We start from the raw sequence: 27,829 nt of genomic DNA on the forward strand, positions 1-27,829 counted from the left end.
TTTATTGTTGGACATTGATCTTTGTCATTCACAAACAATGCTTCCATTCTTGATAAGGATGCATTTTATAGCATTTTAAAGAATAATTCTTAAATATTAAATTGCCTAATTTTATAGGAAAAAGAAAAGACTGTCAAGGTAGAAAAAGAAACAAAATTCCAAAACCAGACAAAGACATTATCTTATTATTAAATTCATAAAATTGAAGTGTTAGAAGAGGAAAATGGATGACCGCCATAAGGCTACTTTCTCTAAAATCTATAAGGCTTCGGCTACAACCATAGTCAGGGTAATGACATCCCATGGTGAAGAACAGCACAGAAGTTGAACTAAATCTTCTTCTTTACAATAGGCAGATATCAAGATATTAAAGATAACAATGTATCAAGCTTCTGCTTCTCCAAACTTTGGCAGTCAGAGAGCATGGATCAAAGTGTTAGAAAGCACAGCATTTGGCTTTACACTGCTAGACTTGGTAAGTTGCAGAAGCTTAAAGACATCAGCAATTCTATCTTACAGCAAACAACTTACAGCACCTGGCATCATCTTCTTGCCTTTCTTAACAAGAATGTCCAGTATTGAATAAAAAATCTTCCAGGAAGGGGGTTTAACATTAAATCCATTTATGTCTCTGTTCTCAAAGTTGCCAACTTCACCAGTAAAATTTGATATATTTCGCTAAATAAGTTAGTATATCACCTATTCTTATAAATTTCTTTTGTATTTGGTATATATGAAAAATAAAAACAAATCAACTAAGTACTAAATCCACAATTGAAGTTTGAGAAGGCAACTTCAATCAGAAGAGCTTAGGACCAGCACTTTCATTTAATAAAACTGTACAACAAAAAGTGGAGTTGCATTGGCAGATTTATACACAAAATCATTGGATTGTGGGGTGGATTATACACAGACCTATTGATCAGATACAGACAAATGTGGGAAAATATATAGGAAAATTGCATATTAAGTTTCAGGGAGAGAATGAATGCCTCATGGAAAAGGAAAAAAATAATATAAACTTGTAATACGAAAATCAAGTTTGGCTCCAGAAAACCTCAGATTTACCTCTAAATAGCATATCCATGGATATACCTATTGAGGATGGTTTGAAACCGCGGATGAACTTTTGTGACAGCACTTCGGGGGTCTCTATTTGTTTTCCTTCTTGAAGGACCACCTGCCTGTCTGGAACATTTGGCGAATCCGGATGATTTAGAGTTGAAAATCGATGAGTTGAAAGAAGAGTCACTTGCACCAAAAGATACAGGCCCTTTGTTTGATGCATCAACTGGATGCCCAACAGCTCCATCTTGATGAGGAGGCGGGAATTTCTCACTCTTGCACTTAGCATTTCTTTGCGTCAACACTCTCCATTTCTAGAAAACAGTAAAAACACAAGTATCCGTATCATATTTGAAAAAGACATCATACAAAAACCACGAGAAAAAATAAATAATGACAGATGCAATCAGACATAATATTTGAGAAAGGTACTTCAAAGTTCAGAGTTCAGCCTTATATACCAATTACGTTACTCAAACTTAGGTGCAAATTTCAGATACGAGTAGGTCCGGCATGGGTTTGTTTAAGTTTTTTTTCAATTTTTTCAATGTATTTTGAGGATCGTATCCAATATCTTTGTCCAAATATGCATCAGACACGAGTACCATCAAGAAACAAAGAGCCACAGCAACATAGGCTACCAAAGCCTTTAACTGATGACAGTAGGTTTAATGCTAAGCAACAGTGCTTACAAAGTTACTAGTGACTAGCAATACATCTAAAGCTCGACACCTGAGAACTAAGTATAATGCTAATATTCATGACTGAACTAACTTACATCACAAGAAATATGCAGCTTGGAAACTTTATCAACTTGAACCTAATAAGGTGCAATTGACAATTGGAAGTAGAGCAAAGTCTCACACTCACATCTAAGTTTGCTTGAATCTCTGCATTTGCTTCAGGGGCTGGAACTGCTCGAGTAGGGCGTTCATGACCCTTACTTCTCCTGGTACCATCAACTGCATTAACTTTGCCGGCTATATTTCTTTGTCTGTACAGGAAAAATGTTTATCAGCAATCAACATGTAGCCAAATGAGGCAAAGAAAACAAAAGGTGAAAAGGGAAAGCTGGCCAACCGTCTTGCTTCTTCGTCTCTCAATTTTACATCAATTTCTTTACTGGGAGGATATTTTGGTAAACTTGATGGATTACAAGCATATGGTTCAGTCATAAAGAACTGCAAACACAGAAACCAAATATTTCACAAACTGGTTTAAAGATAAGGCAGCAAGCCAATGGTGAGAACAGAATATCAAGTATTCCATAGTGGATATATGATAACGCAAACGATAAACATCATGGAAGTCCCTGGCATGCACAACATGTTCTTGGTCTGGCTATCTAGCAAAGTAAAACCACAAAAGCTATTTTCAAATACTATAAATAGAGATTACAGGTACAGTAAAATACTGATTTTCTTGAGAGTTGCATTAACTAAGGTGATACAACTCACTTCATTATTAAGAGCTGCAGTAGCAGTATTCCGCTCTTCAGGGTCTATCGAAAGCAGAGTTTCAATTAAAGGTAATGAAGAAGATGGAACATCCTTGAAGGTTTCAGCTATACAGCGTTTGTATGGCTGCTGTGGCTTAAAGAGCGTTTCATTTGGCAATTTGGATTTCTTCCAATATTCCTCAGAAGGGGATCCACATAACTTGAATATCTTATGCAGTTGTTCAACCTATAAATAGGACGTTAGCCCAATAAAAGGAAAGAAAATTTTTATCAACAAATTGAAAATATTACATTACATAACTAAACCAATTAGAAGAAGCTCTAGTTATGGAACAAACACCTGATAGTTAGATTTTAGACATCATAACCACGTAATATATTCATCTGACTTGACACTGGCGGCTCCACAACAAATACAATAAGCAACAAACAGGAAGACCAAATATTTCTACTCGTAATTACATGGCCGATACCACTTGCATTCCATCAGATTCACAGAAAAGAAAAGATAGGAAGAATTCAAAAACTCAGAAAAGAAGAAAAGAAAAAGAGAAAAATTAATACCTCTGTCCTTCCTGGCATTATAGGCTTCCCTGAAAGCAGTTCTGCCAGAATGCAGCCAGCACTCCAGAGGTCAACCCCAACACCATAATGAGTTGCCCCAAGAAGTAGTTCAGGTGGACGGTACCAGAGAGTGACTACTCGACTAGTCAGGGGTTTCTTCTGCTCAGGGTCATAAGAAGTAGCCAACCCAAAATCTGCAATTTTTAAAATGCCTTCACTGTCAATAAGCAGATTAGAACCCTTGATATCACGATGCAAAACACCTTGTTTGTGGCAATGCTCTAACCCTGATAGTAACTGCTTCATATAGCATTTCACCTGCCAGAGGGAAGATACATCCAATAAATGGATCATCCAAATTTAAAATCTTCAGCCACGTAAACCTCATCATGAAACACAGACAATGACAGGTGCATCATGCCACAATCCATAGCCGGCCCTGCATTTGAATTCCTATCTTCCTTTCTAAACTCAATTCTGTCTTTAAGTTAAGCTTTTAATTTGAGATGATCATTCCAAGGCTCAACTATTTCTAATTCACTCCTATAATACCTTCATATATATCACCATAAATATAACCTAATGTCATTTCTCTGGACTTTTCTACATCATGCAACAAAAATCTGACTTCATGATTAACCAACCTTCTAAAAAAAAAAAAAAACCAATCTTTTATATGCTTCTAAATTTCTCTGATTGGAAATATTTATTTCAAAGGAATTTGGTTTCAAAATGGTGGCAAATTATCACAAAGGAACAACAGACATGATTATAGCCTTGCATGAAGTGATCACTGATCTTTACCATAATTATCAGAAAAGCCTAGATATTCTCCCATAGAATCAATTATGGCAAATAATTATCATTTCCCATTTGCCGCCAATGGAGAATGATATGAGCAAACGGTGGTTAATCATCTGTTTACAAGTCTACCACCTTGTTCAGTTTCAAAGAATTAACCAGAAGATAGCTAAGTAGCTATACTGTCAGCCAACTTTAAAAAAGAAAAATGCGTAGAGGTTTTAGTTTCCTTAGGCATCTAAAATGTAGCTTCTTTTTTTCCTTTTCTTTTCATTTCTCGTTCATTCCATCTAGAAACTGTTCAAATAAAGATATGACAGAATTTCAACTTCCAACGCCAGAAATTTACATTAAGCAAGAAATTTCCATGAATTTGCATACCAAAAAAATAGTACAAAAACAAAGATATGAAAAAACTCAAAAAGAGAAATTTGGATTAGAAACCACTAGGTATGGGACCCAAGTAGCTAAAGAAATACATAAGAGTAACATCAAAAGCCCACAACAACTAGAGCAAAAGTAGTGCAAGAATCATATAATCCCAAATTCTCAGTTAGGTAAGCAAGAACAAAATAAGGAATTAACCCAAGCGCCAAAAAACCCAACCAAAAGCAATAGTAGCAGTAAAAATATATATATATATATATATATATATTTATACAGAACAAGTAAGAATCCATTTGAAGAAAGAATGTTACCTGAGGCTCAGTGAACTTGATTCCTTGGCAGGCAGCTAAGCCAGCAAGATCATGCTCCATGTATTCAAAAACCAAGTAAAGACTAGAAGACATTCTTGAAGTAACTAAACCTTCAAGCTTGATTACATTGGGATGGTCAAGCTTTCTTAAAACAAGAATCTCTCTAGCCATAAACTTTAGACTTTCTGGCTCCAAATTGTCAAACCTAACCTTCTTTAATGCCACTATTTTCCCTGTTAGTAGATCCCTGGCTTTGTACACATTGCTATAAGTCCCTTGCCCAATCTTTAAAACCCAAGGAAGAAAAAAGCTCAAAATTGTTAAATTGAACATGATTATAAAAACGGAAGCATGAAAGAAAAAGTTGATACCTTGTCAAGCTTTTGAAAAGTGTTGGCACGTCTCGGGGTCCAGTCACGGATGGCTTCACCAGCGACGGCCAACAACCACGAAGGCCACCCTTTCTGGTTCAAGTCCAGTGTCATCCGCCATGTCTCCGGCGCCGGAACGCTCACCGGGAAATCACTGGTATGTCTAGCTTTTCGCTGCTGTTGTCTTCTCCCCTCCAGTCCTTTGACATCCATGGCTCCGTCAACAGCATCGATGACTGAAACAACTGATGATGACTCGTCAGAGCTCCGGCGACGACGAGCACGTGAAGGATTTGGTGGAGCTTCGCTGTTTCTCCGCCGCCGGCGATCCGATGAAGACGATTGTGATTGCTTTCCTAAGACGCAACCCATTCTCTCAAAACAAATGCATGGGGACAATGTATTCAGAAAAACGGAAACCCACTAGAGAGGTTTTTAGCTAAACGACAGGCCCTGACGGTTAGACGACACCGTTTGGCTGAGTGGGAAGAGAAAAAAGAATGGCGTTTTTGCGGGTTGAAGTTTCAGGGAAGTTTGAGAGAGAGAGAGAGGGAAGAGCGGCTGAAGTAGGTAAAGGTAAGCTTAAGCTTAGATGAGAGGCGAGTGAGGCGACTGTGAAAGTGATTTGATTTTTAGCTGTTTTTTTGGTTTAATTTTGAATGATTTATTATGGGTTTTGAAACAGGGCGCTGACTTTAACAACAACTACGGAATTACAATGGACAGGTAAGAAAGGGTGACGTCATGGGATTCAAAAGTCAAAGTAAACTCCACAAAAGATGAAAGCTTTTGAGTTCAAATTATTAATTATTACACTATATCATTCTAAGGAAAAAAAAACACACTTTTGTAAGTTGGAAAGTTGAATTTTATTTTTCAACACTTAATTTTAAAAAAAATATTTTTCCAATAACATTACGTAAATATAAATTTACTTACTACATCATTCTTAAGATGAAAAGTGTGAAAGTTTTTTTTTTTTACTTTTATACTATAAAATTTATTATTTATCATGCGTAGGGAAAATTATTTTTAGAATATGTTTTTTAAAAAATACATTGACATCCACATGTGTTAATTTTGATGTGTATGTAAAACCACCACAGTAATTTGTGTCATGGATATAAGAAGTCAAGATTTAAAGTAGATACACACTACCTTCGTACACGTCAAACTTGAGTTTTGAATTGAAAGGTTTGGTTAAAGAATTTATTTAATTATTAATTTAACCAGTCAAATTAAAAACACTAGAAGTTTTTACATTTATTTGTGGATTTGCGTGAATGCATAATATAAAAACATAAAAGTTTAGATAAAATATAAGAATCAAAATAAATTTAAATAAATTTAAATAAAATTTAAAGTTTATTTTCTATATTGATTTTGTCTTGGATAAATTTGTTTTTTTTGCTTAAGCTTGACCCGCCCGACCGAATATATTATATCATAAAAATATTATATATGTTAAATAATAATTATGTATATATTTATATTAAATCACTAACATAATAACAATTAAACTTATTACCCAAAATTCAAAAAAATAAAATTATCCAACTCAATAACCCAACCAAAAATATAAAATTTTAAAATTTATATTTTATACAATAAATTATTTATTATATTTTTTTTGAAAAATTTGACTGGATTAAATACTTAAAATCTGAAACAAATGACAGTCCATTAGGTTAAACCCAGCTAATTGGTCCTAAGAGAACAAATAATGAAATTGGGCTACCATCAGCTTGGCCCATAAACTCAAAAGCAAAAGCAAACAGAAATTAAATCTCTATCTTCACTCCAGTCAAACAGGTACAGCTGACCTTCATTAATGATTCTGTCATTTCATCTGCCCAAGACATTTGGAAAGTTATAGCAGATCTTCTGAAAAAATCTTTTGCTTTTCTGCATTCTTTTCAAATGGCACCATTCTTTCATTTCAAAAGTCACAAACTCATTTTCCCTCTTTCATGCCAATAATCTTAGTCGTTTTATCTTTTCTTTTACTCTGAAAATCCCGGGTGATTTTACTCCAGTTCTTCTCTAAACGATCTTGAAATCCCTCACTCTAGGAATTGTTCCTCACCATTCTTGAGTGCTTCTTTTGCTAATTGATGGGCTTCTGTATTTTCTGACCTTGGGATGAAGTAGAATCTGATTTATTGGAAGTGTATCTTTAAGCTTTGAATGTCACTGATAATTGCTCCTATTTTTGATCTTTCGCGGTTTGCATTTTGACATTTTGTTATTACCGTTTTCGAGTCACCTATTATGTCCAGAATATGAAAACCCATATGAATCCCTAATTTTGATGTTTGAAATCTTGCATATGCTTCCGCCGCGAACGGAGATGCAACGTTAACATGCAGAATCGATTTTGCTGCTACGGTTCTACCCCCTCATCTTTAGCCACTAGCCCTGATGCAGATCTGAAGTTTTGTGGGTCAAATACAGCATCGAAATAGATAACCACATTCGCCCTTTGTATGTTTTGTTTAAGTCTCGCATTTGCTTCTAAGATAAGTACCTTGTCCTTTATACCGTCCAATTCTGAAATGTAACTATTAATTTGTTTGGAGATATCCCAACTGGTGCTTGATTTGCCTTCATATATTAACTTGTTCCTGTTTGTCCAGATTAGCCAAAGTCTGCAACAAAAGATTCTACATTGTTCATTCGACCCTTGATTGAAAACCCAAGTAAACCAATTCCAAAGATCTGGATTGCTATTGTTGAGAATCCAAGAAAAATTTAACAACTCCATATTTCCTTTGTTGTAGGGCACAATCGGAAGATGTGGTTGCTATCTTCTTCTCCTTGACGGCATTCTTATACATCGATCCTCAACTATCACTCTTCTCAGCTTCATATTAGAGAAAGTGGGAATGTAATTCCATGAAATTTTCCACATTGTAATTTTGATTTCCGAAGGCATGTATAAGTTCCACAGTTTCCTGTAAAAAAATTTAGTACAGCCTGTATATAATTACTAGGATTCATTGTAGTATCCTGTAATAGTTTATAGGCACTTCTTACTGAGAAATTTCCAGATGACTCCCTTATCCACACCTGAAAGTCTTCATGGGCTGACTTTGTTAACGGGATTTGCAATATTTTTCTAGCAATATCTGTATAAAAGGTACGGACAATCAAGTCGCTCTTCCAAGTTCTGTTTTCTTCTTCAATTAAGTCCGACACTAATTTGATATTTTCATTACTGCTGTTGTTCTATATTCTATCTTCAGTCTTTCCCGACACCCAGAGATCATTCCATACTGAGATATGGTCTCCCTTACTAACCCTCCAGCATAATTTATCCTCCAGAAGTCTTTTTGCTGACCAAATACTCCTCCAGGTAAGTGAAGGTAAGTTACTTAAAATGAACATTTAAGAAATTCGTATTTGGATAATATTTAGCTTTTAAAACATGGGCTAACAAAGAATTCGGATAATTAAAAAGACGTCATCCCTGTTTAGCTAATAATGCTATATTAAATTTATCTAGACTTCGAAAACCCAGACCACCCCATACTTTCAGCGAGCAAATATCCTTCCAAGCACACCAATGAATCTCCTTTTTCCCTCTATTCTTTTGCCTCCAAAATTTTACTATTATACCCTCCAATTCCATGCATAAAGATATAGGAAGCAAAAAACACATCATTGAATTGGTATAGACTGTAAAACGGTTTTAATAAAAACCTCCTTACTATAAATATTTGATACTCCAATTATCAGTTCGTTGCTTTAGTCTATCCTTTAAAATCTGAAACGCTTACTTCTTTCTTCTACCCACTAGATTAGGTAACTCTAGGTATCTTTCCAGATCATTTGAGCTTCTTACCCCGAGAACTTAAGTAATTGTTCTTCTTTCTCCCTCATGCGTATTATTACTGACAAAATTTGTAGATTTTGAATAATTAACTTTCTGGCTCGAGCAGACTTCATATTCATGCAGAATTCGTTTCAAAGAACTTGCACTTCTCTTAGTAGCTTACCCAAACAACATGCAGTTATCTACAAAAAGTAAATGTGAAACTTGAGACCCATTTCTACTTGCCTCGACACCTCTCACTTTTTTCTCCTGTATTCCTAACTTCATAAGACTAGAAAGACCTCCACAGAATAAAAATAAGAACGGGCTCAACGGGTACCCCTATCTTAATCCTCTAGAAGGGAAAAAGGTTTCTCCACTGTACCCATTTAGAACCACCGAATAAGAAATTGTAGTTACACAATTCATTAGTAAGGCCACCCATTCAGAATCAAATCCTATTTTCTTCATTATTGCCTCCACAAAATTCCATTCAACCCTATCATATGCCTTGCTCATATCCAGCTTTTTTTTCCCTGCTCTCTTATGTCTCAATGTGTGAAGTAATTCATAAGCAAGCAAAATGTTGTCTGAAATCAATCTCCCAGGGGCAAAAGCACTTTGTGCAAGATCAATGCATTTGTCTAACACATTTTGAATGCGATTTGCCATAACTTTAGCCATTAATTTGAAAATGACATTACACAAACTGATAAGCCTAAAGTGCGTTATATTAACTGGATTTGAAATTTTTGGAATTAACACAATATGAGCTTTTTTGACTGAGCTTATTTCCATACCTCCATTCAGATGACCGAGGCAAAAAGTAGTGACATCTTTCCTAATAATTGCCCCACACTTCTTATAAAATAGCGCCGGAAATCCATCTTTTTCCTGGAACTTTTGTGGGACTCAATTTTGCCAAAACCTTCTAAATTTCCTCCTTTGTATATCTTATCTTTAGCTTTAAATTATCCTCGTCCAAAATACGCCGATTAACTCCTGATAAAATATGCTCATAATTTTCTTTTCTTCCAGCTGAAAATAGTTGCTGAATGTATGATCTGGCTATCATTTCCTTTTCTTTTATTTCATTCGTCTCTTCCCATCATCATGTTGCATCTTACGAATTAGATTTCTTTGTCGTTTCTGTGTTGCTTGTTTGTGGAAAAATGCGGTATTTTTATCCTTAAATTTTAACCAGTTAACTCGTACTCTGTTCTCAATAACGCTCGTCTTTATCAATCTCAAATTTGAGTTAGATTTTTGTATCAATAAGATCTGTTAAATTTTCATCATTGCTCTCAGCTTCTAATAATGTTACCAATTTAGAAGTTAACATCTTTTTTCTTTCTTCTCTATTATATCGGATTTGACCGGCCCATCGTTTCAACCTTGTTTTTATACTTTCAAGCTTACTTAATAAATCTCCCTCAGAATGTTACCAAATATTTTTGACCTCAATAAAGAACAAGTCCTCCTGTACCCACCATGTTTCAAATTTGAAACTTTTATAAATTCTCTCTCTGTCCTTATTCTTTGTGTTTACTAGTAATGGGCAATGATCTGAAAACGTATGTGAAAGATGTTGAAGCTGAAATTCAGGAAATAAATGAAACCATTCTTCAGTCGCCACACCCTTGTCTAATCATTCTTGAATATTAGTTTCGGGTAATTTCCCCTTTTCCCAAGTAAATCAGTTTCTAGTAAACCCCATATTTAACAAATTACACTTCTCCAAAACCTTGCGAAAAACATCCATTCATATTTCCTCATGAGGTAAACCATCTTCTTTCTTAAAACTATATAAAATTTCATTAAAGTTTCTAGAAACCATCCATGGGAGCTCTCTAACAATACTTAGGTGACGTAAGAGATTCCTGCATCAATTTTATCTTGTGAGTAAGGGGACCCATAAAAACCAGTAAACTTTCATTTGTATCCTTCTTCGGCTTCTTCAATGATCACGTCGTTTTGAAAAACTTTGAAGTTGAATATTTTTATCTCCACGCTAGCCCACCTCTAGATCCATTTGAGTTAACATCAATGCCATTTAACAACCTGCAACTTCTTTGAACTCGTCCTATCTGACTGTTACAATTTGTCTCCATAAAGAAGACCACTTGGGGATTATATAACTTCAACACATGTCGAAGTCTTCGAATTGTCCGTGGACTCCTCAATCTACAGACATTCCAGCTTAGGGTTTTCATTGCACCCGGTCAGTTTGCCTTTTGGTAGCCGTCGATGATTGATGACTAACCTCCACTTCCCTTCTATTCTTTACAACCAAAGTGTTAGTCTTTTCTTAGGCTAGGACATCTTCAATCTCTCTTCTATTTCTCTTTTTACCCTCCTCACCAATAAGCACCCCATCTTCAAGATCATGTTCCATTAAGGTATGCACCTGATTCCTACTTAAATTTCTACTTTCTTTCCATGGATTAGATACCCTCCCTTCCAAATTGATTCACAATACAGGATCCAGATTATTCCTGTTACCCAAATTTTTCGCTAGACCCCACAGATTATTCCCCAAAATTTTCCTTCCCTGGCTGTTTCCTCCCCACTCCCCCTCTCTTTCTTCCCATAACCGTACGCTAGTCATCGTTAGAGCTCGTTGAGATTGTGCTCTAAGTGATAAGTCCCATTCCATCTCGGCCATTTCCATTCCTAATTCCATCTTTGCTTCACAAAAAGAATCACTATCGCCCAAACGACCATAATAAAAGCAAAAAAGTGATAATCTTTCATATTTAAATCGAATGTATGATCACTTTCCATAACAAATTATCTATTTTTTCCTTTTCAAAGGTCGTACTACGTCAATTTGAACTCTTATTCTCATAAAATTCCTATTTTCTTTTCCCAGATTTGAACCATCATACTTTATGAAATTTCTTATAAAATTACCCATTTGGATTGTCAGATTTTCTGAGACAAAACTAACAGGAACATCATGTAGTTGAACCCAAAAAGGGGAATAAATTAATGGGATTTTCAAAGGGTCCTCCCCCATTGCAACTTATGTATAACCAATAAGTGATTATTAAAAGCCCATGGTGAACCCTTTATAACCCTTTCTAGATACATAATATGAAAAAATTGAATTAAGTACCTTTTCTTCCCAAGATCTCTAATTTGAACCCGGATGCCACAAATTTGCCATTGTACTCCTCGTTGATGGGAAGTGAATAATACTTGCTATTAAGAAACGCCCTACCAATTGAAAACCTCCATCTTCTCTATTTGTATTCACTCCAACTTGTACTTGAAGAACTGCGTCTTCCTCTTCATCAAGTGTTAACCCTGTGAAATCTGCCTCCATAATATTGCGTAACGTGATTATTTGAATCAATTTGCTAAAACAAGAAAGAAAGCTGAAGAAAAACACTATCATCACACCAATACCAATAGAAACAAGAAAACCCTAAAAATTGCCAGAGAAAGCTAACAGAGACGTGCTAAATTAGCAAACTTTTTTGTAATGTTATTGATTAGCCTAAATATTCTATTTTAATTAAAATATTGACGTGAACTTCTAAGAATAATTATTTATTATGTTTATTTGTGGTTTTTAATCTAATAAAATATTTATTATATTCATGGTAGTGTTTTTAAAATAAATACTTTTTAATGTATTTTAATATGTTAGAGAATTTTTATTTTAGTTTTTAATGCAATTAGTATATTATATTTTTAAAAAATTAATTTTAAATAAAGACTCATTTAAAAAAAAGTCAAATATTGGCGACCAGGTCGGACCTAAATTTACTTTTCTTAGAATTGAACCAGGCTTGAGCAAAAAATAAATCATTTTCAAACCGAAGAACCTGAATTTAAAAATTAATTTAGATACATTGTATGAACTTGAACCAACCCTACTCTCCTAATTGTTTACTTCTGCACTATAAAACCCTAATCGCTTCCCATTTCTTCCTACGTAAACATCTTTGGCGTTTGAGTGTTCCTATTTGAAGTGAAGTAAACTATTCCACATTTTGTTGCAATATTGTAATACAACAATCAGAAAGTTCAAAACAAAAAACAAATGTAAACTTACCAATTTGATGAACTAAGGAGAAAGAGACAATTTGGTTTTAACTGAATTAATTTGGTTAATCGATTCACCCAATCTAATTTAATTTTAAGTCAGTTAAAATTTTTGAAAAATTAATTATTGATTAATTCGGTTCAAAACAGATAATTAATCAAATTAACTAAAATTATTAATAATATATTATAGATAGGTAGAATACATTATATAAGCTCAATAAATAAAATTAATAAATTTATAAATATTCTTGTAATGGGTTTACGCTTGATTTCATATATTTATATGTTTGAATATAATTTGAGTATTAGTGGCATGTAGGACTAAAATGTACTGAATCAAAGTGTTATGTGATAATTGATTATTATGTAATAGTACAAGGTATAAATGCGAAAGTTTAATTGAATACAAACATGTAAGTAAATTATATAATCATGTACAGTGTACGATATGAAATATGGATAATTATAGAGATATGTAATACTTATATGTAAAAAAAATTGTGAGAACTTAATAAAATGTTAGAATACAATTAGCATGCTAATATGGTATTGTGCGTATTGTAAAAATTAAAATATATTACATAACTAAAATTGAACTAAAAAATTAAACTAAAAATTAAAAATTATGTTTTTAATGTAATGTTTGTTAGTATGTTTTTATTTAGCATTGTTTTGTTATTTATTGTTGTTGTTTTTTTATTTCTTTTAAATTTCTCTAAATTGAAAACAAAGAAAAAAAATTGTCATGGATTCTTTTTTATGTTTTAAACTTGTTTGAACATAAAAGAAAAATATGTGAAAATTTCGTTTAATTCAATTAACCATAATTAATTCAATTGGTTAATAGGTTTAAATAAAAATTAATTTGGTTAATAATTAAAATTTTAAAATTTCAATTAATGGTAGTTCAGGTTTAAATATTAATCAATCTAATCAAGCCTTTTTTTAAATTACAAAGATATTTTATTTACTTTCGAAAATGTGTTATATCCTACACTTCGCATTATTGATTATAGATGTTAGAAAATGCATGGTAAGAAAATAAAAATAAAAAAAAGAGAGAGAGGGGTAAAAGTATTGTAGAGACTCCAATATTTGGAGTTAGATTGCATTTTGCTCCCTCTATTAAAAAAATGAATAAATTAGTCTTTATATATTAGATCAAAGAACATATTGTTCCTTCTTGTTAAAAGTTCCATTTATTTGTGCTATTAAAAAAATTGACGTGACTAACAAAATAGTCAGACAATAACATTTGATGTGTCACATGCACTTTATGTTAACGTACAGGGACTAGTTTTTAATAGTGGGAATGAATGAATTTTTTAATCGAAGAATCAATTTACTTCTTTATCTAATGTAGGCGAACTAATTTAACAATTTTTTTAGTAGAAGGAGCGAAATACAAACCAACCCTTAGTACAAGGGCCTACATAGGAATTTTACCAAAAGAATGAGAAATTCTCAAATCTTTGGGACGTTGGCAAAAGTGATTAGTATGAACTGAAAAGTACTTACCGGTGCCATTGAAGATATTGATGATTCATTGTTCAATTATGAAGGAATAAAAAATTTGTGGAAAATAAATTGATTATTTTGACGGAAAATTTTATTAAAAAAATCGTAAACATATTTAGGTTAATAATAATTCCACAAAAAAAATAATAAGTCTTCTCTTGGTGAAGGGTTTGGCTACTCTTCAAGACTTTTGTGTCCATTAGTATTGTTATGATGTTTCTCTTTATTGACCCAAAATCCGATTATAACTCGAATTATCTACCTGCGACTTGTACATTAAGGGTTCGCGGGGAGGGTTTACGAGCTTAGTTCACATGTCCCTAAGTGTTTGCAGGTAGAGGGTGCGAAGTTAAACAAGTGGACCAGTTAATACGTGTTAAGTCTAGAACAATATACATATTGACATGTATGAAATTTACTTAGGACATCACCTCAATAAACAATAACCATGTCTTATAAATACTCAATTCTCCTCACCTTGAAGACACACAACAAAATACTCTATATTTACAAGCCTAAATAAGACTTAAAAATTAATTGATAATTACCTCGATCTGTAGTGAAAACCTTGGTCTTTGCTGTATCCTTAATTTCAATTAACATTAATCATTTTCTCGTTCAAGCGGTCCATTTCAAAGAGCAAGAGTCCAACATGTTGATCTATTATCTTTTGACTAATTTTTGCTTTGGTTGGTGAAAGAGAAAGACTTCAAACTGTAATCAACTATGTTTTATCTCGATTGAAATCAATGGGTTAGATTAATTGAACTCAAAATTTATTAATATATTAATTTAAAAAATATCATTAGATGAATTAAACTGTGAATATGTAATTAAATCGAATTTGTTTATTTTTTAATAATTTATTTAATTGAACTAGATGATTTGATCAAACCAATTGAATTGGTTGGACCGACAAATAGATGACTTGATTGATACAACCATTGGTCCGTTTCTTAAAAATTTGTTGCTAACTAATTTCATTACCCCCTTAATTATGTATTAGATTATATCAAAGAGGTCTATCAATTGCACATTCAATGACAATTGACTTTAATCACTAGAAAAGTAAAATTAGAGATGAACATAGAAGTTGGATACGCAGTTCAAAAGAACATTTTCTTGTGCAAGGCCTTACTCAAAGAGTTATCCACTATCAATCTGTAGTATAAAATATGATTTAAGTTCAACTCACTTATCAAGTTATAATCTCATTTCAGTACATTAATTAAACCACTCTTTTCACTAAGACTTGCCCTCGGAAACTTAGTTGTGAATTGAAAAAAAAAAATTTGTTTACAATAAATATGCACTAATACAAATTCCTTAGGAACAAATAAATGCTCTCAATCTCACACACATAATGAAATAAATAAGTCTTCTTTAAAGCGTTCATTAGCTTAAAGAACTTCAATCCTCTTGAATTGTGCTCCAGTAAGTCTTCAATAAAAAATCTAATATTCTGAGATTATTTTGGGAACAAACCTCTTTAAAAAATAAAATATATTTATTTAAGGAAATTTAATTACACCAAAAGTCTTCAAATAAATCTTTTCTTGGCTAATTTTCTTCACGATCCAATCTTTTAAATTGTTGCTTAAAATCCTCAAGGTGATATAAGAAAAATCTAAAATCATTTGGGTAAAATAAAATAAAATAAAAAAAATAAAAAAGACACAACTTGCTTGCAAGAGAAGTTGTAATTGGCATTGCATTGGATGTGCAAATGGCACTAACAATCTCCCCACCCATTTTTATTTTTTTACCAAAAGCATTGCGACAATCTCTTAAAAATAATCTTCATAACAAAGTTCCCCTTAATTAATCCTCCAAAACAATAAACTATCAAATCAATCAATAATGTAGTAAGAAACTTAACATTAATAAAAGAAAATTCATAGAAATCATCTATACTCAAGCAAGTATAGTATGAATTATCCATAGCAATAAACCGAGATTTTTAGCAAAAACTATCCCCAAAAGTTTCATTAGCAAGAAAATATATCAAATCCACGTACCTCTTCCCTTAAATCCATACTCCACCTCCCCCTTTTTTGTTGTTCAAAATTGCAAAACCTGTGTTGTAACTTTAATTGATTGTTTCATAATCGATAGACTAAGTTGTAATGTCAAATCTTCAAATATAATTGTACACTCACTACATGAAAGACGGAATGTGAGTTTTAAGTCTCCATCTCTCCAACAAAGCATTGATAAGAGTAGGCCTAGAATTTAATCCCACCAAATATGCAGGAAGAGTGCATGAATCTTGCCTCATTCAAGTACCACTCTATATAATGTGTTGCTCTTGTACTTAAATTGTATATGTATATCTGAATAATTTGATCTTCATCCTAACTATGTAAATAAAAGACACAAATAAAATACTAAATAAATATTTCAACAAATTTATAATGATATTAACAAAATAAAAATATATAACAATATTTCTTACCATCTATAATTAGATGCAAGAAATGTGTTTATGATCCAGATGAATTAGTGACATTGACATTTTTAAAACTTGCAACATGTATTAGATTACATTATGCAATATTTTGAAATTTATTTAGAGATTGAGATTGAAAATTGAGAGAAAATGAATTTGAGAATGAAATTGAGAGATTTGAATTGATAAAATTGAGTGAGAATGAAATGAAATTGGAAGAGTCTATAGGAGAGTTCCAAATGATAATATTTTTATTTTTTAAAAATTGATTTTGCTATTGATGTAACACTCAAACTCGGTTTGAAAACTTGATTGGATCTAAAGCATTATGATGGTCGCCAAAGTGCCTAGCTTAGCCAATCATTCAATCACATTCAGTTCAACAATTTATGACACATAATAAGTCATTTAACAAAAATCAAGCTTATGAGAAATATTAAAATCAATTCACAATTAATTGATATAAAAAATGATTAACTAATTTGGTGAACTTAAGTACAAACCAATGCTAAAATAAGTAAAAACCGTCTTTATAAAATATAGATTGCGGAGACTCTTTGGCAATATTACACGATCATGAGCTTATGAACTACCTATTACCTACGCACAAAATTAAAAACTCAAGTGTTGAGTTTTTTACAACTCAATAGAGATCCAATACATTTTAAACTACAAATGTTATAGTTAAAATAAAATCATTGCAATCATATACAACATATTTATTCATGTAATATTTCTAATGAAAATCACATTCAAGAGAAGTTTCCAAACACGCAATATAATCATAAATAACAATGAAATAATATCAAGACATTCAATAAATAACAATAAGGTTTTGATTCAATGTTCAAGTTCATTAAACCATTTTGCTCAAGTAACACAAGAAGGAAAGACATTTGGACACATCAGTGTCCAACTGAATACCAAACAATCGATGAAATACTCCGTTGCATGATTAACGCGATTTAATAAATGACTAACCATCACACTAAATGAGCAAAATGTAACAATAACAACACTCACGTATGCTTAAAGTAATTCGCAAAATAAACAATAAGAGATAATGGGACCCTACACGCTACATCATGCGGATTATAAAAAAAATAGATATCTTATTAAAACTAAACTAAGTGATGAATCCCATGCAAATTAATTAATCTGATTTTAATCTAGCCAACTTCATTTATTCTAAACTGAATCAATTTCTAATTTAATCTAATACTAACAGGTTAAGGAAGAGCAAGGCAGCGGCGAGAAGGGAACGACCAATTGGTGTGGATGATATTTGGCAGTGGCATGGTGCTATGGTTAGGTTGTTGGGAGCAAAGCAAGAGGCGGTGATAACATGGTACAAAACAAGGACGTGATAAGAGGGTGGGAAGAGCTCTCTTTTTTTTGGTAAAAGGAATCGGTGGGTTTTGGGTTAAAAAGTTGAGTCAACTTTCAAAATTCTAATTCCCTTATCCCATTAAAATTTTAACTTCACTCAAATTTCTTTCTTTATGTAAAAGTTTTAAGGTGGGATTGGCAGTACGATTTATCCACAACTAATATAAAAATAGTTATAATAATGAGATTAAATATAAAAATAATATTATAGTTTAAGACAAAAATAAATTAATTATACCGCACCATTTATCTAAACCTACACTTAAATTAATAATGTCTAAAATTCTTGGATAATAATAACGCAAAACTCTTCATAGAGGTCTAATAAAAATTCTAATATCCCATACATATATATAGTATTGAATAATACTAATAACAACACACACGCGCAAACCAATAATCGTAAAAAAAAAAAAAATTTTTTTATTTTAGTCCTTCAAACAAAACTTAAATTCAAGTTAGACCTTATAGCAAAATAAAAATTAAGTTGAAAATTCAACTAAACCCATATTCCAAAAATTTACTAAAAGAATAAATTTTAATCTTTTCATCCAAAATTTTAAAGATAATTTATTCGAAAATTTTAACTCAACTTATCTTGATTAGGATTAAAATTCAAAATCAAAATTTTCGGGGCGTTAGAGCTGGTCCCAACTATTAAAACACCAACAGTCTTGATTTTGTAACTGTTGGGATCCAACAATTTTGCGGATGGTCGATGATTTTGCAGGGATGCTGCCACGCAAGCAAAAAGTATTATCTATTCATCACTCCAACAAATGTTTCTTTATCTCTATAGTAGATGGCAGTTGACTGTAAGGGTGTAATTAAGCTCAGCTTAGCTCAACTTGAAATTCAGAGTTTAATATTTAGTTTGATCTCGATCAAATATTTATTTTTAAATTTAAGTTCGATCTGAGATATAATTAAGTTATTCGAGTTTGATTAAGCTTGTTTATTAATTTTTGTACTTAAACTTGAACTCGAGCTCAAGCTTAGTTCAATAATTAAGTTTAAGGTTAATAATATAAAAATATGAAAAGCTCGATAAGGCTTGCAAGATGTTCGAGTCAAGTATTTTTGAACTCGAATTTGGCTCAATTGATAGTTCGAGCTACTCGAGCTCGGGCTTGGCTCAATAATTATTGGACCTAGTTTGAATTTTTTTTAATCGAGCTCAAATAGCTTATAAGTACCAGTGTTTTATTTACACCCTAATTAACTGTACAAAATCAACCTATTTTCCTCAATAAAAAAAATAGCCTAAATTTAGAAAACCAACTTTTTAACTGTTTTTTCCTTAAAAGTATTTTATGATGTCATATAATATGTGTAGTTTCTTTCCTTCAATATAGTATTATGTTATTTTTTATACGGTTAGAATTTGGTACATTGATTGTAACAGCCTAATTTTCAGTGGTGTCGGAACAGTTATTCGAGATCACTAAATCCGACAAATGAGTAGGAAATATTATTAATTTAGTGAGTATAAGTTAAATGTGAAGTTAGGAAAATTTTGAAATAGTGAAATGTACAAAAATATATATATTAAAATAATTAGAATTGAAAACGAGGTATGAGTCCTCGGGAATTTTAAATGGAGCCATAAATATTTTTATAAATATTTATAGAGTGTTAATAAGTTAGTATTAAAGTTTCGTCAAGAAATTTTAAAGTACTGATAGCTAATTGAACAAAAAGGACTAAATTGTATCAAATGCAAAATTGTGGGAAATGATTAAATAGCTTAAATGATAAAAGAAAGAGGGTTTAAAGGGAAAATAGACCCAAGGTCTATTTGGGCTGGACGGCAAGAGCATGAAATCACTAAGAAAATAAGGGAAAAATTGGAAAATTGCAAAATTTACTTAATAAAGCTAGGACTAAAGTGGAATTATCTAGATTTCTCTTTATTTTTCTGCATTCTCATCAGCAAAAACACCATGGAAGAGTTTCCTTAAGCTGGTTTTTCATATTTTTACTGCAAGTAAGTTCAATTCTTGATTATTTCTTGAAATTTTTGTGTTTTTGTGACTTTTACAACTAGGTCCATTTGTTGAATTCATTAGTTCTTGATTCTATGAAAGAAATTGAAAGTTTCTATGAATATGTGCTGGAAGTATATGATGATTTGATATAGAATTAGAGCTTTAAATTGTTTATATGCTGATTTTATTGAAAGAATTGAATAGAAAGTGAATGTTTGGGACCTAAATTGTAAAAGAGTTTGAAGTTAGAGTTTTATGTGGAAATTCTGAATTTCAATAGTTATGAAATAACTTATAATGTCTAGGAAAAGTATTAATTGAGAAAATTAGTTTAATTAAGGGTTAATTAAGTAAGGATTGAATTGTATGAACTGTGAAATTTGGGGCAAAATGAAAATCAACATTTTGCACTAAAACAGTTTTAGACAGCAGCAATAGTCTAACTTTGAAAAATCTCAAAAAATTGTATAAATTTAATTAGAGGATGAATAAAATATTAAATTAAAGCTTATTGAGTCTAGTTTCTTATAGAAGAAACGGTGTAAGCAATGAAATTGTAAATCATGAGATATAATAAGTTTTGTGAGACAATATCAGAATGATTTCGGGTTCCCCTGTTCTAACTTTGGAAAATCATCAAAAATTGGAGAAAAATAATTAGGGATTAAATTTATATGTTTAAAATCCTTAAAGAGTCTATTTTCAATAGAAATAGGCGGGAACATCATCCGAATCTCGTACGATGAGATAATTAATTCTTAGTGAAGAAGGGTCGGAACTGTCAGACAGCAGAACAGGGGCAACTTTAAATAATAAACTGTACTTATTGGCTAAACCAAAAATTCTGAAAATTTTATGTTCATAAGATAAGTAAGTCTAGTTTCAGGAAAAATTAGCGGATCTTAATTTCGAGTTCTGTATCTTAAGATATAAATAATTTAGTGACTATGACGCAAATGGACAGTTTTGAATATACATAAGTAAATAGTGAAATTATTGATAATGTTACTTGTTGCATGTTATATAAATTAAGGATGTGGAATGGAGAGGAGGAGGAGGAAAATATGTATGAATATTCAACTAGCATGGCTAATTTGTATGTTTTAGGCTCATGGACTAAATTGAATAAAAGTAAAATTTTATGGGCAATTTTGTAAAAAAAATGTTAGAAATGACCAATTTGCATGAAATGAATTATTTTATTATTTAAATTACATAATTGAATGAAATTATTAATTTAGCTCAATATCAGGGAAAAACATGTTTTAAGGATTAAATTAAAAAGTGTTGAAATTATGGAAAATTCTGACATTTTATAGAATTCATAGGCTGTTATCAATTTGTGTGAGAATAACTGCTAGAAATAAGGATTAAATTGAAATAATTTTATTTTATTTTAACCTAAGGATGAAATCGTCATTAATTAAAAGTTTAGGGGTAAAATGATAATTTTATTTAGAGCATTAGTTAATGTATTATAACATGAAATAAATGAAAACGACGATCAAATTTCTTTATAAAGATTCGGATGACTTGAATACGAGACTTGAACGTAGAAAAGAAAAGATATCGGATTAATAAAATATCTGATAAATGAATCGGTAACTCTGGTAATGCTCCATAACTCTATTCCGGTGACGGATTCGGGTTAGGGGCGTTACATTGATAATATATATTTTTATATTACACAAGCACAAATAACTTAAAAAAATATCATATATTTTTTAATATTTTACTATGTTTTTATACAACATTTATCAATCCTAAATGAAGCCTAAAAACTAATAAGATACAAAGGAATGAAATATACATATATATTCCTAAGAGAGGTGGAAAGGTGATAGACACAAGTAGGCGAATAAACCAACACGTAGCGGTTAGGGAGATGAAAGTAGATAGGCCTAGAAAGGGTGGCAATGGCTAACTGGGGCCATTCAATACATTAAACTAACACCAAGAAAACAACGTACACAACGACATGTAATGTAAGGGCAAGACAAAGGACAGCCGCTACCTTGCAACTTGAACTAAAGACGGCTCTTAAAATTAAAACTTAAAAAAGGAGAGGAGCATGTGAGTTTGGTTTTTGATGAAATAAAAAAGAAAATTTACAGCCAACCAAGAATTTTTCAGCTAACTCTTGACACACATTTCTTTTCTTTTTCTTTCATTTGATTTTGGGAGGCTGACAATAATTCAGCAACACTGTACATAGGGAAAAGAGAAAAGGTTAAAATATATAGATAGATAATATATTAGAAACATATCGGTAACATAGGTAAAAAGATAGAGATAGAGATAGAGAGAGTTTGTATGGAAATGCAAAGAACCGCAAAGAGAGCTGAAGACAGTAGAAAAAGAAGAAGGAAGAAGAAAAGTTTCATGGAATAAGATATGGGTTTTTTTATTCTTTTGCTCTTTCTTTGTGTTTTAGATTGTTGGGTTTGGGTTTGAGTTTTTGAGCTGTGTTTGATCATCAGGAATTTTACTGGTATGTTATTTCTGCTTTGTGTTTTTCATTTTTTTTATATAGGAATGGTCAAATTTATTGGCTTTTATTATTTTTTGAATCCTGTATCCTTCAAAGCTGGATTTTTTCTCGAAGTTGTGTAGTTTTCTTAATATATTTTATTTGATTGGTTTAGAAGATGAAGAGAAAAGAGTTGAAAGTTTTCTCAAAATCTCTTCATCTGAATGTAGAAATCAACAAAAACCCAAACCAATATTATGATTGGGGTTTTGTTGTGGTTTAAAATAAAGATTTATGATTGTTTGTATTTGGGGTTTAGTTCTTTTTTCCAATTACCATTGCTTTGATGTGATTGATTGTTGTTGGATTGTTTGTTCTGTTGGTAGATTGGTAATAGTATATATTATTTGGAAATATTCCTATATGCAAAGAATTTATTCTGAGAATTTCCTTTTTGTTCTTAGCTTCTTGTCTGTGGAAATGCTTGGGAACAGGATTGGTGGCCATAATAAGTAGAAATTCTGGTGTTTTCCAATTATATATATATACATAATGTCTCTATTCTTTCACTTTTTCTTCCATCATTGGCTGATTCTTGGCACTGTGCGCAGGATGATATATTAGAGTCTGGCAAAGCATGGGCTACCTATTTATCTTTCCTTGCCAGGCTGCTAGGATGGAGTTAGATATTGTGTTCAACCTTTCTGCTACGATTCTGAATTCAGGTGCACAATTTGGTGAACTAGCTGCTGGAATAGGGGTGGGTTTAGTTGATAGTTAATGATACTTGTGCCATATACACAAAAATGCAGTAGTTGACCTTGTTTTTTTATCCTTTTTTTAATTTTCATCTATGAATTTTATTAGTTTTATGATAACATAGGGCAACTTGAATTCCATTGTTGGTTTAGTAAGTCAAGCATTCATGTATGTCCATAAAGAATAAAGTGCTCAAGGGTCGATAACAAAGTAGCTGCGAAGGTCTTTGAATTTTGGATACGGATAGTTAAAAATGGGGTTGCCTCAAGTCTCCTCTAGTGGTGTTGCCGAGGAAGTGGCTGCATCACTGTGCACATTTGTGCAGACCCCACACAGGATTGTTGGTGCGAGCAACTGTGATTTAATAAGGATGCCTGGAGGAAATCAAATTCAGGTGGATTTGCCTCGTTCAGCTTTTGGAGATCTGCAAATAAAAACCACTGGGGAGCTTCAAAAGGAACGCGAAACATTGAATGTGAATAAAGATGGTAGATCCAACATTTATAAGCTGAAAATCGGTACTGTGGAACAAAATGGCAGGCTCACTCATAAAAATGGGAAGAATATTCAGGCACCTATTCCTAGAATTCTCGGTTTTGAAGCAAGGGCATTGCATTCTCCAGTCGATGTGTTCAATGGAGTCCAAACTTCCACTGTTGTTAGCATAAACAGTAATGTAGCTGAGTCTAATGGCTCAGTTGCAAGGAAGCGCTTATTGTCTCCTTTGAGTGGAATGCTCGGCCCTGATCAATTTAACCATGATGCTCTGGATATAGGTGGTGGTATCAGCCAAAGTGGTTTCGACAGCAGAACTAAAAGCTGCAGTATTTATGTGTCACAAGAGCATAAAAAGGCTCATGTTAACAACTCTAGTTCTTTAGACCTTGCAATCTGTTCTACATCTTGTTTTCAGAAATGGAAGAATTCACTTGTTGAAAATTCTCAAGCAAACTCAGTGGTCCTCTCTGATGTTCCTTTAATTAAGAGTAAGGAGCTGCAATATGGCAGTCATCTTGTACCTTCTTCCGGAGGGCTAAGTTATTTTGGAGAAACAAATAAAAGAAGGAACCAGACACCGGCTATCACAATTCCTATTAAGAAGGCTGGCTCACCTCCCTTATCTTTGTCTCCTCTTGGTCCGAAATCTATTGAAAGAACAAAATATGCTGAAGGATGCAAGGATATGGCGGAACAGTTAGATGATGATTATATGACATTCAAGGAGCTGGAGCAATCTCTTAATGGGACAGTATCTGTTCAGACAGATGAAGATTTCAGGTTGTATGGTAAATCATTTCATCATTTTGATGATTTGCAGAATAAGTCTGATCCATGTTCTCCTGATCTTACCTCGGAAACTGCTTTGAAATGGGGCCAGAACTTGAATCATGCTCCTAAAAGCGGAAAATTGGTTAGAAGTCTTAGTAGTGGACCATCTGCTAGAAGGTCCTTAGTTGGTTCATTTGAGGAGTCACTGCTGTCTGGTCGGCTGTTATCCGGAAAAGTTAGTCAGGTTAGCAAAATTGTTGTAGTGCAAGGTGCTGTGCGTGTTTCATCCAAAGACTCTGCCTAAACTCACGATGTATTTTTACTTCATTTTTTCGGTTACTTGTATGCAGAGAATTGATGGTTTCCTTGCTATTCTCAGTATCGCGGGTGGGAATTTCTCTCCGCAATCACAGAAACTTCCATTTGCAGTAACTAGTGTTGAAGGAGATAACTACTTGCTCTATTATTCATCAATTGATCTTGCTAGGCATACCTCCACAAACAAGTCTAGAGGCCCAAAAATGAAACGGAGCCTGAGCATTGACAATTCACAAGCTGAAAAGAGTCGCCTTCGTGTACCTATGAAGGGGCGGATACAATTGGTAATGTTACTTAGCATTGAGAACCTTTCCAATCAATCTATCATCTTATTTTCAAATAGTGTCAGTTAATGGCCGTTTGATTAAAGGTTTAGGGTTTTTCCTAGGTGTTGATTAAAGGTTATTATATAGGCTTATTATACCAGCTGGTAGTATAGCTTGACAGTATTTGGTGTTCACAGGTGTTGAGCAATCCAGAAAAGACACCTATTCACACTTTCCTTTGTAACTACGATCTGACCAACATGCCTGCTGGTACGAAGGTACATTGTAGAGATAAATAACCTTTGAATTACTTAAAAACTTTACTATTATGAACTGATACTGTATAATCATCCTTCTCTGTTTCTGGCACTTTATATCCGTGTTTCAATAACAGACATTTATGCGCCAAAGGATTACTTTGGCACCTGCTGCTGCAACTAACATGCCAGGAAAAGAAAACCGCAAATGCTCCGAGACAAAAGTGGATCCTAATACTGGAATATTACATACTCCTAGATATCCTGAACGGGATATGAAAGATATAGAAAGTGACTTAGACAGTGGTTCCGGAGTTCTTAACATCCGTAACAAAGAAAGCAGTTCATCAGACAATAGCAATGTAAATTTAAGCAAACTTGTACATAGCTCATCAAGGGTCAATGAGAGTAGTGTTGGTTCTGGTGTTCTTCGCTATGCACTTCACCTCCGTTTTTTATGCTCTTCCACCAAGAAATGTTCAAAGGCTGTCCGAAGGTGCAAATCCGATCCTCTGTCTGCACCTGCAGGAAACATGAACATGGAAGGGGAGCGACGCTTCTACTTGTACAATGATATGAGAGTGGTTTTCCCGCAGCGCCAGTCAGATGCTGATGAGGGTCAGGTAATTGTGTCTTCTTTTTTGTATTTGCGAAAACATCCATATCTTGTGCATGCAGTGAAGAGAGTTAAGGAACCCTAACGGTTTTTTATATTTCTTTGTCTCTAATCCCATACATTGACATTGCAGCTACATGTGGAGTACGATTTTCCGTCAAATCCAAAGTACTTTGACATCAGCAGCTAAAACATGGCCAAGCTTCACAAGTATTGGCTGTGTTAAGATTTCTGTACATATCTGTGAATATAGTCTGTTTCGTTTAGCCCTTAAAAAGTGGCCATTGATTTGTACATAATGAATCAATAATCAAACTATTCCATTTATTCATCATCATCATTTTACTCTTCTCAGAACATGCATCCAAATTAAAGCTTTGACTTTCAGCCATGAATAGTGCAATTGAGATGATGGAATCAAATTCTATACAAACTATGGCCTACTATTTGCAACTTTATATAATAATAATAATAATAATAAATTTTCAAATAATAATTAAACCAATAAAACTATTTTACTTCATACAAAGTAATATTACTCAAAATAATACATATATATAATATAAAAAAATTATTTTGATAATTCAAATATAGTATTAATAAAAATTTCCCGTTCATTATTAAAGAATTTGTACAAATTGGTATATTGTAATTAAACTCTTTACTATTTAATTTTATTTTTATTTCTTAATAGTCAATAATTGACCATAAAAGTTTGTAGGTAATATATAATTAATATAATTATAATATATTAGGTTAAATTATATAAATTTATTTTTATAAAATTTTATTTAGGAAATATGAATTTATTTATTGTATAAAGAATTGAATTTTGTTATTTAAAACTAAAGTAACATTTTTTTCTTTTTCTTCTTTTTTTAATGGGAACATAATATTTAAATATAAATTAATTCAATATAAAATTTAATTAATTTATTATTATATAAATTCATTTAATAAAATTATTTTAATTGAATCAGATTATTATTTATTTATGATAAAATTTTTATTTAACCAAATATTTTAGTAAAATCAATTTTTTTTGGTTTATAAAATGTGATAAAACTTATAAACAATAAAAAATTAAATAGAAAAATCAGTAATATAATGAACAACAAAATATATATAAGCCAGTTCAAAAGCTTCTTCAAATTCATTATTAACTCTTAGAATTCACGTGTCATAACATCATTTCATTAAGGGTAAAGAAAATTAATGAATGAGTGACCAAAATATAATATCAGTAACTATTATGTAACTTTTAAAAATTAAGTGATTAAAACATAATTTTAAACAAAGTAAATTTCCCAATTTATGAAAACATCATTGTTCCAACGTTCGTAAGTTGAATTACCCTTTCAGCTCATTTCATTCACCGGATTTGGATGGGGATTTTTCACAATTGATCTCATATTCGATCCAATTTGATTAAAAGATTTTGTAAGTAATTCATGTTCATCTTACTTAGCCTAAATAAAATTAATTTTTATTTAAATTTGATTATAATGTATATATAATCATATTAATTGTTGGGCTGGGATAAAAGACATGAAAAAAATTTGTACCAATGTTGGCTCATTAACAGGTTAGAGATTTATGAACAATTGGATATTAATGTTTTAAACATATTCCATCTTATTCATATCTATATCTCATTCCCAGTTCTAGATGAGCAATTGGATATTCAGAAGATATGAAATAC

General features: G+C 32.1%; 1 protein-coding gene, 1 long non-coding RNA gene and 1 pseudogene across 4 annotated transcripts; 2 read left to right on the forward strand and 1 right to left on the reverse strand.

Annotated features, from left to right (window-relative positions):
* Positions 1-794: 794 nt before the first annotated feature.
* On the reverse strand, positions 795-5,628 carry LOC108458053 (probable serine/threonine-protein kinase At1g54610; annotated as a pseudogene).
* A 1,146-nt stretch (positions 5,629-6,774) lies between these two features.
* LOC108460152 (uncharacterized) lies at positions 6,775-8,124 on the forward strand. The gene is made up of 2 exons (XR_001867492.2): positions 6,775-7,657; positions 7,739-8,124. It is a non-coding gene; the product is annotated as an uncharacterized LOC108460152 (long non-coding RNA).
* Positions 8,125-22,014: 13,890 nt separating this feature from the next.
* LOC108460719 (uncharacterized) lies at positions 22,015-26,484 on the forward strand. Of its 3 annotated transcripts, none has more exons than XM_053027406.1 (7): positions 22,015-22,663; positions 23,107-23,154; positions 23,254-24,914; positions 25,021-25,272; positions 25,452-25,532; positions 25,649-26,134; positions 26,261-26,484. In XM_053027406.1, exons 3-7 carry the CDS (start codon positions 23,655-23,657, stop codon positions 26,315-26,317), a joined length of 2,136 nt encoding a protein of 711 aa, XP_052883366.1. In that variant the 5' UTR covers positions 22,015-22,663; positions 23,107-23,154; positions 23,254-23,654; the 3' UTR covers positions 26,318-26,484. The 3 variants fall into 3 exon arrangements, with proteins under 3 accessions (XP_052883366.1, XP_017615816.1, XP_052883367.1); XM_017760327.2 differs by lacking the exon at positions 23,107-23,154 and having other exon boundaries at positions 23,254-23,402; positions 23,526-24,914; XM_053027407.1 differs by lacking the exon at positions 23,107-23,154 and having other exon boundaries at positions 23,254-23,402; positions 23,554-24,914.
* Positions 26,485-27,829: the final 1,345 nt, after the last annotated feature.

This window comes from Gossypium arboreum, chromosome 1 (assembly GCF_025698485.1).
Source record: "Gossypium arboreum isolate Shixiya-1 chromosome 1, ASM2569848v2, whole genome shotgun sequence".
NCBI lineage: Eukaryota > Viridiplantae > Streptophyta > Magnoliopsida > Malvales > Malvaceae > Gossypium > Gossypium arboreum.